At 40.2% G+C, this 20,801-nt stretch overlaps 1 protein-coding gene across 1 annotated transcript in view; it reads left to right on the top strand.

Moving 5' to 3' along the window:
• The window catches only part of SETBP1 (SET binding protein 1), a 194,268-nt gene extending 174,764 nt beyond the window's left edge, over positions 1 to 19,504 (top strand). The window contains exon 6 of the mRNA XM_039228833.1: positions 16,094 to 19,504. Coding sequence (XP_039084764.1) covers positions 16,094 to 16,716 — 623 coding nt within the window. The 3' untranslated portion in view covers positions 16,717 to 19,504. The remainder of the gene's footprint in view (positions 1 to 16,093) is intronic.
• The last annotated feature ends 1,297 nt before the right edge of the window (positions 19,505 to 20,801 follow it).

Below are 20,801 nucleotides of genomic sequence, written 5' to 3'. Positions count from 1 at the left end.
TTTTGAAAAACTTGTTGGTTCCAGTGAAGTTGGCATACTGTGCCCAGCTGTTGAGAACGGAGGCAAGGTCTTTCCTGCTCATTGCTGTGGAAGTAGCCTCAGGCAACGTGGAAGAAGTGTGTAATGACTGTCATTAAGAATGATCTTTAGTGGTCCAGGCAGGCTATAGTCTGTCTACAAGAGCGAAGAGACAGAGAAAGAGGGATAGGGAGAAAGGAGGCAGTGAGGGGAAAGAGAGTAAGGATTATAAAACAGACGTGACAGACAGACAGACAGACAGGCTGACCGCGCTATCACTCACTCGTCAGCCCTCTCCATTCCACCTCTGGGAGAGACTACAGTAATCCCACAGCACCCTCCCAGGGGATCTCCTCTTGTTTCATAAACTGGAGTTGACCAGACACGACTGGGTTAGACCATATAGAAGGGCTTTCCACTAATCCCTTCGTGGCAGAGATAAGAATATTGAACCCAGAGATGAGCACTGAGTGTTATGTGGAAACTAATTTGACAATAAACTATTTGTAAAAAATAAATTAATTAATTAATTAATAAATTAATAAAAACGTTCCAACAGAAAAAAAAAAAAAAAAAGAATATTGAACCCAGAGAGGTGAACTGAACTACAAATCTTGCCTGAGTAAGAATTAGGAAACCTGGACTCCTGGCCACCACACAGATACATAGTGGAAAGTGGATTTGGAATTCAAGGACCAGGGTTATTGTCTAGCTTTTCAGGACTTATTAATTCATCCTCTTAGGTAAGTTGCTCAGTCTTCCGAGACTTGTGAGTCTCAGTTTCCCCATCAGTGAAATGGGAAAAGTAATTTCTGCCTTTTAGGCCGTGGTGAGAAAGAAATGAAATAGCAGGTGTAACACTAATCATATATTCAAAATAACATGTCACTGTGTTGTGACCCCTCTCGTGTAAAGAATGAAGTCATGCCATGTCATGATTTAATCATATTAAGTCATAATTTAGTCACGTTATGACTCAGATCATAACATCTATTAACTATCTTCAGAATATTTTTCCTCACTCACTGCTCCAAATACTCTTATATCTCAGGGCACCGTCAAAGCCTCCCTACTCATGAGGGTATTAAATGCTATATCGAGTTCATCTTACTGGAACTTCTGTAAGGCTTTGTTACTGTTGTCAAATATTTTTTAAGTATCTGCCGCACTGATACATATATGATTAACTCCTGCCCTAGGGAACTTCCGTGCTATTGGGGAAGACCTGACTCTAAAACATGAGATGACCAAATAATATTAACAAGTGAATAGACTGAATAACAGTCTCAGATCCTAACAGAGATATCATTGAGCAATTGAAAAGTTATTAATTTCCAACCAAATGGCACTATCGGAAATTGGGGGATATGGTAAAATGATCTGGGAGAAGGGCTGAAAGAGCTTTCTGGGGATGGATTGAATTATAAGCAGATGGAAGCAGAGGGACAGGTTTACAACATCTCTGAGATAGGAGTATGTGTGGAAATAATGACCAGTGAGGCTGGAAGAGAGGCTTAGGGTCAGAATATGGAGAACCTGAAATTCTAGAAGGAGGCACAATGAAAGGCAGTGATAGCAAAATAGCAGCCATGGGCCAATAGCAATCTGCAGTTCTAGTCTCATTGGCTTACAGGGGGTTATACATTTTTAAAAATCAGTTTGTGAACATCATAAGATTTACCTAATAATCAAGAGTTTTGGCTTTTTGAAACTCAGACTATCCTGGTAACTTTGGGCTCAGATTCCTACCTGGCAACTATTTATACAGAATAACATCAGGCCCATTAGATGCGCGATATTCACTTTCCTTTTTTATTCCCCCCTTCTCCCCCCCTTCCTTCGGGGTCCCGACAAACTTCTCTCATTATCCTGGCAGCCTGGCCCCCTATAGGGAACCATCAAAGGCATTTGGACTGGACAAAGTAACAGGATCAAAACAATGTGCAGGAGCGCCTAATCTAACAGAAGTAGCAGGAATAGTCTGTAGTAACATCTTGTGTTATTTAACTATGGAATTTGGAGGTTGGAGGAGGCCTTTGAGATTGTGAAATTGAGAGAAATTTGGCACTCTGATGCAGTCAATAGTAGAAAAGCAACAAGGAAACCCAGGCTTTCTCACTCTCTCTAGCTCCCTGCCTTCTTCGGTTTCTTAAGGAAATATGGTTTGAAACTGGCTTTGAAATAGGGCAGCCCGTGCTTGAATCCTTCAGTTCATCACTTTTAAGATGTGTGCCCTTGGGGAAATGATTTAACCCCTGAGGTCCCGGTTTTCGTCTGTACAGCAGAGGCAGTAATGTCCTCAAGTGGTTGTGATCACAATTAAATGAGGATGCTTGTGAGAGACTGCAGCCTGCACTGTGGGTTCTCCAAAAATGTTCATTTCTTCCCCCTTTCCCTTAGTTTCATATGATAGCAGGAATGTTACCTTGTATTGTCTTACCTGTAGAATCTATGGTATGATACAAAGTTGTTGTCACCAAAGTAAATGTTGAGTAAATGAATAATCAAAGACTCTGCACACCTCCCCCAGTAAAGAATAAAAGTCCTTGTTCTCTCTGCCCCTCCCCCACCCAGAGCTCCTACAATGTGACATCTGTTACTTAAATGTCCTTTGTAACTAACTCTGTTAGTTTTTTTTTTTTTTTTTACGATGTCTGCTTTTGAAAGGAACACAAGGAGAGAACTCAGTGGCTTTCACCTGTTGAATCCTCTTCCCCAGCAATTGTTACATGTTTCCTTGATAGCTCTTTCAACTAAGGGAGACCAGATAGCCTTCTCACAATAATGAGGAAACATGCAATGTGCGGTTTCAAAAGACAGAGAGAAGGTACTAATGGAGGGAATTTCAACTGTTCAATGATCCCAGCAATGTCTGAACACCCTGTGTGGCCTGGACCCAGGGCTTGCCCCATAAAGATGACAGAGCTCAGAAGAAAAGAGAGTAAGCCTGGTATTACCTTTAAATTCAGCGGGGGATGCAGACCAGCCTCACACAGTGTTCCTGGGTTGCGAGGTATAGTTTCAATGTTCAAAAACACTCCTCCAAGGAAATGTTCTTGTCCTTCCAGTACCTGAAGATATTTTGAGAGGACTTTCCTTATTTTGAAAATCCAGGTTAGTTAGTGCCTAAATATTAAGCCACAATCCTGGTCTTTGTCTCATGCGTGTTGCCAGAGTTAAGTGATTTGGGCTTTACATATGGAAAGTTCATTTTGTTGTGTAATTAATGGGAAGCAGACTTTGGGAAGCTGATGATCCAGGCCCTTATTTATATGAGAGCATATGTCTGTGTTCTGTTTATGACTCACTCTCTTACTCCACGCATTGTAACTTGGATTTGTTTACACTAACTTTTCCTAGAATCCAAGCCACATGGTATATGAGCCAATAATTTATGGTCTCTAAAAGGGAACGATGATGAATGAGCCGTTTCCTCTTAAATTGTCAAATCTTAAACTGAGGAAGAAGTATTTGCTGCCTCAAGTCTGTCCAAGCTTATATTTGAAAAAAAAAAAAAGTAATGTGAAAATTAAAAACAAACAAACAACAACAAAAAAACCACTACTGGCATAGTGCTCAGAACTTGAATGTATAGATATTTGCCAAGAGAGCATATGACCACTCCCCCACAATATACCATTTAATTCTGATCCAAATGTTCAGCAAAGAAAAGACCATTCATCCTGTCTCTTCCTTTCTCTCTGTCTCTCTTGTCTCTCTGTTCCTCTCTGTCTCTGGCTCCCATTTTTTATGAAAGCTAAGTAAAATATAATATGTACATATCTCCCTTTTTCAGGAGCCCCATCATTTTAATCAATCTGTGGGCTTACATGTTCAAGCTGCTTCTCTTAAAGGCACTTAATAAATTCCAAACTTATTTTTGTCATTGAATCTGCACTACTATGGAGTGGGTTGGATATCAGTCTATATTTCACAGTGCTTCAGTGCTTTTGGTCATAGCTTAGATCCTCCAAACAGTTAATGGTGCTCTGAGGAGAGTAGAGAACAGCTGAAATATGTGAAGATCTAATTTAATTTACAGTGATTTGGATCCCCTTCAATAAATCCTTTCATATTTCAAACACAGCCTTTACAAAATAGACAGTAAGTGTTGGTTTAGGTCAAGTCACATAGATTGATTTCAATTCAAGTAAGTCAGCTGAGCTCTGTGCTGGTCACATGGGGGAGGGAGACATGGAATGGTGTTCCTAACACAGAGCCTGGCACAGAGTGGGCTCAGTCAATGCTTCTTCCAAGAATGAATAAGAATGGGTAAGGCATAGTCCTTGTTCCTTAAGAAAACATAATTTAAAACATAATTTAAAAGGAGAGATAAATGCAGATTGATCCCATAATCATAACACAGGACAGACTATATGAAATGCTGTCAGAGAGATACAAGCAATGTAGAGGGGACCAAAAAGATTAATATTGAGATGAGAATCCTCAGTGGCTTTTAGAGGAATATCTAATTAAACTGAATTCCAGCAGAAATTGGAAGGCACTGGATGCCTATTGACTATTGTTTTGTTTTTGTTCCTCTCCTTTCCTCTCCTCTCCTCTTTTCTTTTCTTTCTTTTCTTATCTTTTCTTTTCTTTTCTCACTAGGGCAAGAGAATTGCCTCTGGATAAAAGAAAAATGTAAGACTCCCTGCCCCTACCCAATCCAACTTCAGATGCAATATCCTCTCTCTCAGAAATAATAGAGCTTGGCACACACCTGTAGGCAATGCAAAGTCATTTTTTCTGTGGCACATCCATCATCTACTAACCAGACAGACACAAAAATGTGTGAAAGTCTAAAGCAATGGGTATAAATTGCTTGTTGTTTTTATGATGAATACAGGGATATTTTGTGTGTGTGCCAATTTCCATTTTTTTCTTGAAAGCCTTAAATAAAGAGAAAAACAATAGCATATATTTAGGTCACGTGAATCATGCCCAGAAGGAGATAAATGGACAGTCATTAACTCTGAGGGTATTCAAACCCTCTGTAAATTTTACAAATCTGGGCAGTCTCTGAGAAAACAAAATTAAGATTCAAAACTTTCATAACAGACTAGAACACTGGACGAAAACCAATAAAATAAAACTTCACAGATTTAAATAGAAAGCTTGTATTTAAACTCAAAAACCAATTCCCCATTGCAATGGCCAGGTTTGGTAGCAGTTTATATGGAAGCATTTAAAGAAGTTAATTGAGCTTCTATTTAATGTGAGCCAACAGTGTGATGTTTCTGGGGGAAAAAACAACTTTGCAAGTTTTATTTATTTATTTTTTATGTAGCTCTCATTAACGGACGTGTCGTGCCTTGATCACAGAAATTAATCAACCCAATCTTTCTGCGTAGTCATTTCATACTTGGAAAATCAGTTCAATTCCAGGGACCAAAATTTAAGATGAGATTTGGCAGACACTAAAATCTCCAGAGGAACAGGATCAAAATGGAATATAGTCTAGAATTTATTTCGTATGAAACATAGATGAAGTAAGTGAGGATGTCTTACCTGGAACAGAGAAGACTTGGAGATATATGACTTTTATTTTTTACAGAATCATATTATTTATTTAGAAGTAAGGGTCCCACCAAGTAGTCAAGAATTTGTCTAGAAACATAGAACTGAGTAAAAAGTCTAGACTAGAACCTTATTCTTCTAAGATCCCAGGCAATGTTTTCTATCAGATCATAAATAACAAGCCTGAGGATTTAAATAAACAAATGCAATTATTAAAACCAGGAAGAAAATACAGGACAGATACCTATTATTTGATAGAATTCCTAAAGCTCTAGCATGGTCAACAGGATTTATTTTATCTGAGCCTAAATATTTAAAATGTAAGCATTTCATAAGATCATATTTGCCACATTATTCTTTGTTCTTTCCAGTTTTTCTTTTCTTTGTTTTTTCCCCCAAAATTTAAACAAGAAAATCTCTCACAATCAAGTATGAACACACAGCTACAATAATTGGTGTATTATATAAGGGATGGGATGGTATTTATGGTTAAGGATACAGTTATGCCACATTGGAGAGGAAAGGAAAAAAGAAATATAAAGAGCCCTTTGAGAGGGTGTGACCACCCCCGCCATGTGACCACCTGGCATGCTGTGAGACTCAGCAGATGTAGCGTCAAACTTTTTGGCGTTAACTGCATTTCTATCCAGCCTCTCAAGTTGTCTACTCAGTCTGCTGGGGCTTGAGCCACATGCAACAGACAAAAGCCAAAGTTAATTGAAAGAAAAAGAGTAAGCCTAAATGGCCCTCGTATTCCTCAGTTTAAGAGTGCCACCACTCACAATTCACTCCTTGCCAAAAGCCTAGGAAGCCACTGTGGCCCTAATAAGCATCATGCCCAGAAAGACACCCAGCTTTGAAACTCTTCTGTGATGCGTTCCAGGGCAACTCCTACTAATGAATATGCCCAGTGTATCTTAGAGACAGAGATAATCGCCTCTGTTGCTGAGCTCTGATCTCTGAGCTCTCTCCCTTCACCCAGCTTTCTCAGGCCTGCCCAAGTACTGGTTACCTCCCCTAGAGGCTCCCTAAGCAAACTAGCTGCATTCTTGCTTTGCGCATTTTGTCTCTGGAGACAAGTTACCACTGCCTTTATCTGTCTAAAGCCACATGTGGTTCTCCCAAGGCTCACCTCATGAAATGACTGGCGTTACTTCCCTGTGGTCAGAGAAGGCAAGGATGCTGAAAACCTAGGGAGCAGGAGCTCAGAAATGCCTACCCAGGAGGCCTCCAGGTCTGCCTCTAGCCCCATTGTAGAAGCTCTCCATGGATAGGAGACTGTTCCAACTGGCATGGAATTACATGCACTTCAATTAAAGCTGCTCTAGGAAATATAAAGATTATTGATTATTAAGCTCTAAGAGCTTATACTGTGAAATAATCCAGCAAGAAATATTAAGCAAGCATCAACTGTGAAAAAGGCATTGCATTCTTTGTTACAAAGGGTATGAAGAACATGAGCCCTCTGTCTTTGAGAAGCTTTAATGCTTCTTATGGCATTAAGATCTTCTAGAATTAAATACTGAGTGAATAAACTTCCAGAGTTGAGAAGAAGACAGGGAAACTTTAAAGCAGCCCAAATTTTTGATCATATGGTGATATCACTAACATACTTTACAGGTACCCCATGTAAACACATATTGAAAATATATACACTCACCTTTTAAAATATGGATTTGGGGGCTCCTGTGTGGCTCAGTCAATTAAGGTCCAACTTCGGCTCATGTCATGATCTCACAGTTAGTGAGTTGTGCTGACAGCTCAGAGCTTGGAGCCTGCATCAGATTCTGTGTCTCCCTCTCTCTGTACCCCTTCCCCACTCACACTCTGTCTCTGTCTCTCTCAAAAATAAACATTTAAAAAGTTTTAAATACAAACTTTGAAAGGTTGAGCTAAATCTGAAATCATACTGTTAAAACAATTTTAAATTTCATTTAACTTTGTATATTAATGAAACAAAAATATTTTCACTGTCATCAAAATTTTACATTCATTTTAGTATTTCTAATAATGTTTTAGAAAGGCCAACTGAATGAGTTTGGATACTTCTTTTTGAAAACCTTATGGGTTTTTTTTACACTTGTGATAAAGCAATTTGAAGCTCTGATTTCAAAGTTAGTTTGTTTCAATACTTGTTAGTAGATGTTGTTGTTTGAAAGGCTGTTTCACATAAACATACATCCGAAAGGAGAGAGTGCATCATTTTACTTAAATCAGAATACAGTAAAACCTTGTTTTTGTGAGCATATGAAACCTTGGTTTGTGAGCATAATTTGTCCCGGAAACATGCTTGTAATCCAAAGTACTTGTAGATCAAAGCAAATTTCAAGAACCTTTGGCTCAGTTGTGATCATGTGACATTCACCCTCACGTTGTACTACTCATATTGCAAGACATCACTTGTTTATAAAGTTAAAATGTATTAGAAATGTTTGCTTGTCTTGTGAACACTCCCAAAACAGGTTACTCACATTCCAAGGTTTTATGTACTATTTTTTTTTCAGTCCCATCCACCAGTTAAGCAAAGGTTGTTTAACCAACAACCTTAACAATCATATGGTCTTGCATATCAAAAGGCATTGCATTGTTTCATGAGTTTAAATCTCTGAAACTCTTCATTTGGAAGTTAACTCTATTTACAAGATTTTTTAGTTTGCAGATTTAAGGAATTTTATAGGTTAGAATGTATTGATTTCAATAACAAAATTGCCAAACAATGGAAACATTCTCAATCAGTTGTCAAAAATGCTGTCTCAAGCATGAGTTTCTTCCTAAAAGTGGTTAAATTATTTCCATTTTACCCTAAAGAGACATTAAGTTGTTGTTTGTATTTTTCACTGACAGCCCATTGACAACACAGCAAAGGTGAGAACGTTTCGAATCCTTGTCTTTTTATACAAGAAATTGCCAAAATTCATCTCTGAAAATGGCAACTCTTTTTTGCTAAGAGAAGTCAATAAAACTCTGCATGGCATGTGACATATTTCATGGATATTCCTGATCTTATGACTAAGTATTTTTATTTTTTTTTCTTTTCAAGGATCTTAATTTTCTAAAATGAACCATAAGGGCTGACCTATTGTAACATTTTGAATATAGGGCATGACAATCCCAAAATAAGAAACTGATGAGATGCCCGTCAACCCCCTCAAATGAACATGACCTCTCCCCCTTCTCCTAGGTCCTCCTTCCCAGTGGTGACAAGTGGCACATCTGATGTACAGCCCAAATAAGGACATCACAGTTGCCCCAAATGTTAAGCATTAGAATGCTTAACTTAGTTCTTATTTTTAGATCAAATATAAGTAATATAAATAAATGAGTTAAGAGGTGATCAGAGCTGGAGAGGCATAGACGCCATGAGTGATGTAGGCAGAGTTGCAGAGGCAGCAGGATGGTGTGAGATAAGTTTCCTGGATCCCTAAAGCCATAACGTCTCCCAGAAAATCTAGGAAAGGCACCCTGGTGGCCCTTGCCGCTTCAGAACTCCCCTTGTGAACATGTACACTGCATTGCTTCATTTCTCCATCAGCCAGGGGCCCACTTTGCCTCCAACCTTCATTTGCCCCGGGGAGAATGAGAAATAAGAGCAAAGTAAACCCAGGATCCCCATATCCCTGCCACCAAGGCTTTGCAGCCAAGATAGGATGTTGCTTTACCTTAAACCCCTAAGTGGAGGCTGCCCTGAAAGAATCAGGCAGGTACTTTATGCCTCACACAAGCCAGTCACATTTTCAAAGAATGTATTTTCAAAGAACTGTATTATGACTTTAAAAATAGAATGGAGGCACCTTTATATCATGACAAATCTCCCACATCTGCTAACCCTTAATTCTAAATTACAACTTTGAAATTGTAAAGCAGTACTATAGCACTTATGCTGATGACCAACAGCAACTCAGATGTGCCCTGCCTTGCCAACTTTTTTTTTAAAAGAGCCTCTAAGGCCAGGATCCTATAAGGTTAATTTAAATTCTAGGGAAAAAGGAAGAATGTTTGCATGCCAGGGCAAGTTGCTTCGTACATCCTATTAAAAAAATAAAAGGCTGCATTAGGAAAACAAGAGATCATTACTGAGCTAAGTACAAAGTACCAAAAAAAAAAAAAAAAAAAAGAAAAAGAAAAAAAAAAAGGCACAATTTCATGGGAGAACATTAAACAAGTGAATTCCTTTGAGCTTGTATTTGCTAACCATGTACTATATACCAGATCCATGTGCTACTGTGTGAATGAGCCAGGACTGGGGACTCTGGGAGTACAAAGAAATGACATAGCTTTTGCCTTCGAAGGATCTTAACTTGGATCACCATACAATGGAATTCATACTGCAGCTGTCTGCCCTGATTGAGGGAGTGTTCTAGCCCTTTCCATGCTGGAAGGCAACTCCAGGCAGTTCAACAGTTCCCCCCACCCCTGAGTATTACCTCCCTCCCCATAGGGATATTTCAACAGTAAGAAAAATTCTAATGAATCCAAAGATGAATTTGCTTCCCTCTCTGACACACCCAAAACGTTCTTGTTAAATGAGGATGTGTCTTGCACATGGACAAAGTATCATCTCTAAATCATTAGCACCTATTTTGGAGGAGCCTTCCATAAAACTAAGCCTTGTTAGCCTTGATCTTGCTCACAGTGCCTATCCTACATCTGCAAAGTCAGTGTGCAAAGCACAGTGCTAAGTCCAGTCTTTGATTATCATATAAGACGTGACCAAATCAACAAATGCTGATGAGCCAATCCTCTGATAATGGGAACAAAAAGACAGAAAAGCTACATCTGGGCCCAAAACCAAGTCAACCATTTGCATGATGATTTTGAATACAGAGAAAGGTCTAAAAGATGATTTGCTTTGCAGTTATGAAGACATGAATTTTCATTGTGCCTTGGCCACTCATAATTATTTTTTAAAACTAACAAAGAACAGGCAAGATAGGCCCCATTATAAGAAGGAGAGCAAATATGGAATCAATCTTTGTTGCAAGAGCCCAGAAATTACTGTCCAATAATGAAACAATTTGAAGAGAGAAAAATCTGAAAACATTTAGAGGGACAATGAAATCATAAGCAATAAGGAGAAAGATTTGTGAATATCAAATCCTGCCAAGTCCAAAGTCCTCCCCCACTCCACCACCACTAGGATTTCAAAATCATTAGATGGAATAAATGTTGTAGAAAGCCACCTCACATTTGGGAAGGCAATTGATAATGAGAACAGGAAAGAATTACAGCAATCTTTAGAAGAGAATTTTGAGAGCATCTAGTCTAACTGCCCAATGTAACAGATGAAGAAAGAGAGATCCAGAGAAGCTAAGAGGTTTGTCCTCGTTCAGATTGGTTTCTAGCTGCCCCTGCAAAGTCCTTCCCACTGCTCTTCTCTCTGCTATAGTTCCTATGCAGGGATTGCAAACCTGAACTGAAATATTTGGATTATATATATGGGCAAAATAAAATTCAGATGTCCAGTAGATGTGGAAACCTCCCCCTACCTCCAAAGTTTACAAGGTAAGAAAGAAGGGATCTTAAGTCTTAACACCTGATGACATCAATGGAGATTGGGCCCTGATATGTTTATTAGGTTGGTCACAGCATAAAAGCCAGAGCACTTATTCATTCTCCCAGCCCATTAAGCCAGGAGGGTAGCTAGCAGCAGGAATTTTCTAGGGATATGATACATGGCTTTTGCTGAGGACATTTGTTATCTTTCAAAAATTATTTTGGTGACAGAGCCCAAAAGGGTGAAAAACCAGAGCACCCTATATTCCTAAGATTCAAAGAAAGACGTTTTATTACCACTTGCCATGTATATGTTTTTAACCAGGTATTATGGTATTATCAACTATATGCCAAAGTGGGCAGAATAGCATAATAAACTGCTGTGTACACATCACTCAGCTTCAACAATATTAACTCAGAGTCAATCTTATTTCATCAGTACTTCTACTTACCTCCTCCCTTACTCATTATTTTGAAGCCAATTCCAGATGATATCATGTGATAATATCATCTATAAATATTTTAGGGGTCCTGGGGTGGCTCAGTTGGTTGGACATCCTACTCTTGATCTCAGCTGAAGTCTTGATCTCAGGGTAGTGAGTTCAAGCCCTGTGGTGAGTTGCATGCTGGGTGTGAAGCCTACTTAAAAAAAAAAATAGCAAATATTTCTAAAAGCTTGGTACTTTAAAAAATTGTCATAATGCAGTTATCACACCTAAGAAAATAAACAGAAATTAAGTAATATTCATGCAATGCCCAGACACTATTCAAATTTCCATGAATTCATGAAATAAGATCTCTTTTGACAGTTTGTTTAAACTGGCAGCAAAATATGGTCATTTTATCTGTTAAGTCTCTTAATTTACAGTCCCACTCCCTCCCCTGCCTTTCTCTCCTTGCATCGTATTTGTCAAAGGCACCAGGTGCTTTGCTCAGAGTTTCCCACAGTCTGTGTTTTGCTGAATGAACCAGTATCCCCCCCTGTATTTCATGGTGGTTAGGACTAGAGCTGAGCTGCCCACTACAGAAGCCACCAGCCACATGGAGCTATCTAAATTGAAGTCAAATTAAAATTGTAGTCTCTCAATCACACTAGCCACATTTCAGTGCTTAGTAGCCACATGTGGCTAAGGACAACCAAATGGGACAGCACAGATATAGAACATTTCCAGCATAGCAGAAAACTGTGCTGGACAGCACTCCTCTGGAAGCTTACTAAAGTGCCATGAGGTAGCTTTGGAGAGTGAAATCTCATCCGCCCAATCGTTAGCTTACAATTGAGCTTCTGCATTGTTGTCACTTTAAACCTCCACATCTGCACACTGAAAATGAAATAAAAATTCAAGGGATCTGTGTGTTTTTAAACTTTTTTCACATGATATATTTACAAGTACTTGTATTCACTTCTGTTATTCAACTTGTTTTTTTAGATTTAACCATGTTGATATATGTAGCTTATTCCTTTCAACAGATCTATAATATTCTATTGTTTGAAAGTATCACAATGGACTGATTATCCTTTTAACATTTAGACTGTTTTCAGTCTTCTGAGCTTCAGGAAACATCCTTGCACATCCTTGGCCTCCTGCTACAGATAAGTAAAGGAGGCAGCCTGAACACAGATTCTCTGGGGCATTTGAGCATGCCCATCTTCAGTATTAGTGGTCAGTGCCCAGCTGCTCGCCAATATGATTAGTTGAGTTTATACTCCCACCAACAGTGTACAAGGGTCCCCACTTCCTTACAGTACCACCAACATTAGGTAGTTTCAGTCCTGTAATTTTTACTAACATGGGTTCATGCATATACAGTAAAAATATAAATTCAAGTATGGAAAGGGAAGGGACTGGAATGGAATTGAGAGGGGGCCTGACTTAGCTGAATCTATAATATTTTCTTTCTTAAAAAAAAATAATGTATAGGGGCACCTGGGTGGCTCAGTGTCTGACTTCGGCTTAGGTCATGATCTCACAGTTCATGAGTTTGGGTCCTGCACGGGTCTGTGTTGACAGCTCAGAGCCTGGAGCCTGCTTCTAAGTCTGTGTCTCCCCCCCTCTCTCTGCCCCTCCCTGGGTTGTGCTCTGTCTCTCTGTCTCTCAAAAATAAATAACCTGTTAAAAATTTTTTTAAATAATGTATAGGGGCACCTGGCTGGCTCAGTCAGTTAAATGTCCAACTTTGGCTCAGGTCATGATCTAACGGTTTGTGAGTTCAAGCCCCCCGTTGGGCTCTGTGCTGACAGCTCAGAGCCTGGAGCCTGCTTCAGATTCTGTGACTCCCTCTCTCTGCCTCTCCCTGCTCGCACTCTGTCTTCCTCTGTCTCAAAAATAAATAAACATTAAAAAAATAATGTATATATGGCAAAAGTTAACATTTATCAAATGTGAACAGTGGGTGCAAAGGAATTGGTTATGATATTTTTAGTAAAGGTATGTTTACACGACTCAGAATTAACTTATTTCATAATCATTTTTCAGTGCAAGGGCTTAATAGTATATGTGCTGCCGAAGCGAGCACAGTGCAAGGGCTTAATAAAATATTATGCAGCATACAACAAACTATTGAGTATGGTATTATCTACTAGGTTTCTTTTTTGTTTTATTGTTTGGTTTTTTTGGCACTTTATGCTAAAAAGAAAACACTGAGAGAAACAAACTAATGCTTGTAATTTCTTCCAAATGACCTGCAGTTCATGGAGTTTTCCAGTCAATCTTTACTCAAATACTGCCAACTAATTTCCTAAGTGTTTTACTTTCTACCTATATGCTGTGTTATATACTACACAGCATTTTCTTCCCCCAAAGATGATATAAAGAAAGGGTAAACTTCACATGAAAATTGTATTTGGAATAATGCCAAAGGTTTTGTGTAGTATTTCTGCCTTCTTCTCATTTACTCATAAACTATGTGGACAAGATAGATCAACTGGCTTGGACATGGATGCCTGCTAGCTCTTACTGCCCGATTTTAGAGTGGATGCTTTAGAAATCCAAACTAGAACTCTTTTAGAGAAGGCTGTGACTATAAGGCAGCAATGATTAGTGTGATTCATCAGTCCAAAAACAATTTTTAAATCCTGTCCATGGACAAGGCACCATGCTATGCTCTGTAAGGGACATAAAGATGGACAGAAATTGATCCCTGCATCTAAGAACTCAAAATCGAGGAACGCTTTTCTTTCACGACACTAACTACAAACATTTTATTTTTGTACTCAGAAGCTCACTTTGGCTTTGTTCTATTTTGATCTTTATAACTTATTTTAAAGATTGTTCAGTAGTTATTCATTGCTCAGTAAGTCTTACAATGACCTTGGGCCAAAAGCAGCAACATTTTGACCTGTCCTATGGAACTCAGAGCTTCCCACTCCATAAAGCTACTGGTGTAAATAACTTCAAATAATAACCCTCCTGGAGTTCAGTGTCAGCCACAGCATGAGAGAAAAATGGGGTAAAGCAGGGAAAGGAATAAAGTGGGAGTGCCCAAGAATAAGCGAAAGTGGTATTCATGTTTTCAGCATTTTCCCCTTATTTCCCTTAATTATTATTTTTTAGAGAAAGAGAAAGAAAGAGAGAGTATGCATGAGCAGGGAAGAGGGGAAAAGGGAGAAGGAGAAAGAATCGTAAGCAGGCTTCATGCTTAGCACAGAGTCCAGTGCAGAGCTCGATCCTATGACTCTGCGATCATGACCTGAGCCAAAATCAAGAGTCAGATGTTCAACCAACTGAGCCACCCTGGTGCCTCCCCCTCCTTATTTCCTTAGGATATCTATTCCACTTCTCCACTAGTTGAGAAAACACTGGATAACACAAGAAATCATGCTGTAAATACATAAACTGTAATACATAGTCCTGTAATGTTTAGTAGGGTCAGCATCTTCTCCACAGGCATCTTTGGGGTTGAGCATTTAGGGTGTATCACGGCAGCAAAAAACTAAGTGAGGACACACTTATGTTCATAAAAAGGGAGGAGCCAGTATGAAGATGAGGCAGCAGAGTAGAGTGCCTGAGCGTGTGTGTGTGTGTGTGTGTTTGTGTGTGTGTGTACACATGGACATACATGCATGCCTGCTCATGAACAGCACAGGGAGAAAGAATGACCTAAAGGAGGAAAGATCTGCTATGTCTTAAAGCCATTCACACTTTACAGTGTCCAAACTTCAAAACAAAGCAATTCTGAAGGCTATTTAGTGCTAGTAGTACAAGACTTCTGGAGACTAGAGGTTTGACTCATACAATACAGGTCCATCTGGCTACCAGGACTTGAAAAGAGCTCTTTGCAAACAACGCACAGCCAAGTAGTGGGAGTGTAAATGATTCAGAAACACCTGGCTGATTTCCCTTGAGGTTTCCAGAGAATGAATTGGTTAAGAAGGACTTGTCAATTGGACACGATCAGGCAACTTGACAAGTCTAGGATATTGGCCGAGCAGGGTGAAGGGAGGGAATTAGAGAGATGGTGTCTCAGAAAATAATCCTCCCTTGTGTCGGTAGAGGAGGGTTAAAAATAAATAGGCACACTTACATACATAGTCCCCATGAGGTCAAGGCATCTCTGTTTTGAAGTTGATAGTACATATGAATGATCCAGATTGCTTGTTATAAAGGACTGTCACTTTTTTCATTCAACTTTTTCTACAAAAAGAGAAAGCAGAACCTAATCCTAAATTGAATCAGATCAAAGGTCAAGGGGCTAAATAAAAAATAAAAGTTATAATAGGAAAAGGTAACGGGAACATTGATTCTGACATTCACTCCCAGGGTAGATCTTCCTACATGGTGTGAACCTCAGTTTCTAAATTCTAAAAATGGGAACAAGACCATTCCACAGAATTGCTGTAAACATTGAAATAGTATAAACAGAAATGCTGTGTGCACATAAGATAGCCAACCCATGTTTATTTTTATTATTTTCACTTTTCATAAAGAAGTAAATACTGGGTCACATACATAACATTGCTTCTCCAGAATCTTCCTGGTCAAGTAGAATGCCAGCTGTCAATGCTCTTGCTGGGTGTAGGGCAGCTTGCCTCTGGTGCTCAATCTTCTCTCTTCCCCTCCCGCAGCCAGCTCCTCCCTGAAGAAGCGATTCAAGCGGCGGGAGATCGAGGCCATCCAGTGCGAGGTGCGCAAGATGTGCAACTACACGAAGATCCTGTCCACGAAGAAGAACCTGGATCATGTGAACAAGATCCTGAAGGCCAAGCGGCTGCAGAGACAATCAAAGACAGGCAACAACTTCGTCAAGAAGAGAAGAGGGCGTCCCAGAAAGCAGCCCATGCAATTCGATGAGGACTCCAGAGACCAAATGCCGGTGCTGGAAAAATGCATTGACCTTCCCAGCAAGAGGGGGCAGAAGCCGAGTCTGAGCCCGCTCGTCTTGGAGCCAGCAGCCACCCAAGACACCATCATGGCCACCATCGAGGCGGTCATCCACATGGCCCGGGAGGCGCCGCCCCTGCCCCCGCCACCGCCCCCACCCCTCCCGCCGCCGCCCCCGCCTCCGCCACCCCCGCCCCCGCCCTTGCCCAAGACCCCCCGAGGAGGAGGGAAGAGGAAACACAAACCTCAACCTCCTGCCCAGCCCCCGCAGCAGCCACCCCCACAGCAGCCCCTGCCCCAGGACGAGGAGGTGAAGGCCAAAAGGCAGAGGAAATCCCGAGGGAGTGAGAGCGATGGCCTTCCCTAGTGTGGGTCTGGGCGTCTGAACCTGGGGCTGGGGAACTGACACTTGGAAGTGCAGTGAGCAGGGGTGGGGGTGGAATCCCACGATGCAGGGACACCGATGCCCTTCTCTCCAGAAGCTGGGCAGGCAGAATGGCGCCAGATGATGGGGTGGAGCCATCAGTAGCTCTTGGGAAAGCGAAGCAGGGGGACGCCTTCAAAAGAAGCTGGTCTGTGTGCTTTACAGCAGTTCCAAACCAAGCGGCACTTCAGTATGGCTAGATCCTTTGCAGGCGAGCAGAAGACCCATCGAGGAGGAGAAAGCCGGTGGTGGTGCTCTCTGGCAGCCCCACCTGGCCTCCTGCATCCAAGGTGCGCCTTTGATTCCATTGCATTTGCTGGCCAGGAAAATTGAAAGGGAAGCACCCTCAATTAGGAAACATTCCAAGGGGAGAAAAGCTGCAAATTTCTCAACTGGCTTTGTTGTAACCCATTTCCATTTAATTGGTTTTTGCTTTTATTTTGGTTTTTCCAAGCTTGGCTAGGCTTTGGGGCACCAACATCATCTTCAGGTGACCTGAATCTTTCCGTTAACCATACAGTTTCTCAGATGGATTCGTCATCAGAAGGTGGAATTCTAGTGATAGGCAACCTTAGACATGCTTTCATATCCTTCTGTGTGCCTCTGCTATATCATACACTGATACTTAGCATAGTCTGTTCCTACCTTTCCTTTGCCCATTGTACTCCATATACCTTCTCATTAACTGACTCGCTGCCTTCTTTTCCTTGGTACACGCCTAAATAATGTAAACTTTATGTGTGTTGTAACGTCCACCCTTGGCATGCTGTCCCAAGGAACTTGGCTTCGAATCCCAATCATTGTGAAACAGATACTCAGTATTGATAGAGCCTTTTTAATAAGTGATTTAGAGCAGCCAAGGATATGTTGGCCGGGGTGTCAACCAGGTTATTTTTATACTTAAAACATATCAGCAGAGAATAAGCAGAATAAAATGGTTTTAATAACCCACAGCAAATGGAATAACTGACAAATCACCAAAAATTGAAACCCCAGACCCACCAGAAAGACAAATGTCTGGCAATGCCTTGGTATGTGAATTTTCATACAAGTAGCTATCATAGGTTGTTGGAAAAAAAAAAAAAAAGAAACAAAAAGACAATAGAATAAGTCCATTATCTCTTGATAATTATTTCTTAAAAGCGAATGGGAGTAAGTGTTCTTATCTGAAAAAAAAAAAAAAAAGAAAAGAAAAGAAAAGAAAATGCTCAAAGGGTATCACCACTCCAATTGTATCAAGCCACCTTGGACAAAGTATCCAAATTGTGGTTGCCTTAATAAACTAAAACATTTTTGTACATACTGTAATTATAAATCTATCAGTCTGCATGGATGCAAACTGTGTGTGACAAATCGTCTTTTAAATGGTCAATTTCAACTGTACATTTCTCATCCAAGTTGTACTCTAGCCATTGGTTTAGCGTGGACAGATATTCCATCTCTATCACCCATTTCCACAGCTCAAGTAAAACATGTTAAGAAGATTCAGAATGAATATGAAGTTATTCCATTGCCGTAGATGTTTTCTAAAAGTCAGATGTGGAAATTTCAAATAAGTATTTTCAATTTCCTCCCTTCCTCCTCCCCTTACCTTCCCCAGACATCAAACACCTGGCATGGTAGATTATAAAAAGAGAGACACTGAGAGACAGAATTCAATTTTCTAATGGGAATTAGAATATCTGGTTTACGTCCAAATTAAGTTTCTTTACAGGAAGTTGGGACTGGCTGGAAATTGTATTATCACTTCAAAACACAACACTATTTCCTTAGAGTGAGATGGATTTTTGTTGGGAACACAGGAGAATAAGGGATGGAGTATCTATGGGAGTAAATTTAAAAATCCCAAGTTAATATGCTTGCGAACATCACTGTTCTGTCATGGCATCAACAGTTGGTTGAAATTACCCAGAATCATCCTATTCTGCACTGTCACCTTGGACTTAACATCATTTGCTACCCACTAGGTCAGTCACATTTAATCCTAGCAATATGTAAGTTTAAAGGAATGCATTCTCCTGTACTTTAGAGCTTATATCATAGATACTCCATTTGTGACCTAGGTGGACCTTTGGCATTTCACAGAAGTTGAACAGCAAAATCAAACCAGCCACTTTCAATTTGTCATTCCCAAGCCATGTCTGAGTGGTTCCAAAGTCACCGGAGAGGAAGATTTAAATTAGCCCCATTCACCCCACTATGGCTATGAAAGAGCAACCATTTTCATTCCAATTAAACCATAAAGGGGTTTCTCTCCTGCAGGACTTTGAAAATCATTTCCTTCATCCTTTCTTTTGCCCTTCTTCCTTCTGGTGTTGTACCATTTCCCCAACCAGGTCTGTGAGTAGACTCAGTCTTCCTGCAGAAGAGAATGAGCTGGCACTCTCTAAGCTTCTTAAGGAAGGACCCAAACTCTAATTGACATTAACTTCTAGTTGGAGAGAAATGTCAAATAACTTATACATTAGAATTTCCAAACCAGTGTAAGGTATTCCAGGAGGGATATAGCAGGGTTGTAACTTATACATAAATTTAGTTCTATAGTTGTCATGTGAGTTCAATGCAAATCCCCTACATTTATGACCCTAAGAGTAGATTAGAAAACCACCGAGGTCCCAAACTGAGACATGCTAAATAGCCATTGGAAGGTGGAAGCTAGTCCTGACACCATACAGCTTCCTCTCTCCCCTGCCCAGCTCCCTCTTCAGTGTTACGTTACGTTTTTTTTTTTTTTTTCCTCTTATACTTTCCATTAACTTAACTCATCTCATTGGTACAACCATTTCCTTATTTTCTAATGACCCTTTCCATTAGTCTCTCGTCTCCTGTCCTGGCTCAACACTGGGCTAGTCTAGTTTCACCTCATTGCAGAACCCAGGATGAGAACCCAGCAATCCTGACCTGGACTGAGGAGTCTCTAGCCAGCCAACACTGCCTTCTGGAGGCTGCATTTTTATTTAGAGAAGATGTCATTTGGGATGCATGGGACTCCATAAACACCTCTGCCAATTATTTCATAAAGAAATCTCTTGCGTCTTTGTTTTTGTTTTTATGGAATACTTTCTTCAGCAAGCAGGCATGAACCCATTTATAGGGAATCTGATTAGAGGTGAGCAAAGGATGAAATTGAGATCTAAAAGCCGCCTTGAAGGTGTTGATGGGTCTCTGATCCACCTTCCTAAGTGGCGGAGGAGCCCTCATCTCATATGAAAGATAGAGAAGTTTAACTTCCTCTATAGCATAGCTCTGGCTACATCCCAAGGAAGACAGGTCAAAAGAAAGGAGAACATGTCAGGAGCTGGTTTGTGACTTGGCAGGACCGGGACTCAACAGCCACTGACAGCCCAGAGTAGGTGACTAAGGGCTGACAGAGGATTAGCATGTTAACTTGGCTGCTGTCCGGAGTGGGAGGCCATGTTGGATAGCAGTTGGAATTTGTGTTCTGCACATTGCTGGCTCTATAAATATGATAAGCAAGTGGTGACAGAATTATAGTATAAGGTGATGTACTACATGCAGGTCATAAAGGATTTGGTTTTAGTACTTTAGTAGAAAATCCCACTCCTACAGCTTATTACCCAACAATATTCAGATAATGAGTTTTTGGAGAATATTTTTTCCCTACCACTAGGAAGATTTACCTGGGAACTGTCTAAAGTCTATACATATATTTCCAAAGCCTTTAAATGCCAACTGTAGCATGGAGAGAGACGGGGTGGCAGAAGCCGAAATGCCTCAAAAGCCATTTAAGTGTTACATTGCAGGATTTTCAGTCCTTCTCATTATGTAAAAGTAGATAAATATAGACATTATTCTCAACACTACCCTATAGTATCACAATGGTCCAAATGCCAGAGCTTACAGATAATGTCATCACAGTGCCTAGAAACTCGAACTGTAATATACCGTAGCATTTTCTTGGTGTTTTTTAAAGTTTCTTTCCACAATACAAGGCTCCCTCTGCCTCTTGTTTCTTGGAGAATTTGCCCCACTAATGAGTCTTCCTTCCAGTGGGACTCAGTCATTTG

The sequence above is a fragment of the Hyaena hyaena genome, unplaced genomic scaffold (genome assembly GCF_003009895.1).
Source record: "Hyaena hyaena isolate Hyena2069 unplaced genomic scaffold, ASM300989v1 scaffold_33, whole genome shotgun sequence".
NCBI lineage: Eukaryota > Metazoa > Chordata > Mammalia > Carnivora > Hyaenidae > Hyaena > Hyaena hyaena.
This window is presented reverse-complemented; position numbering and strand designations above follow the sequence as displayed.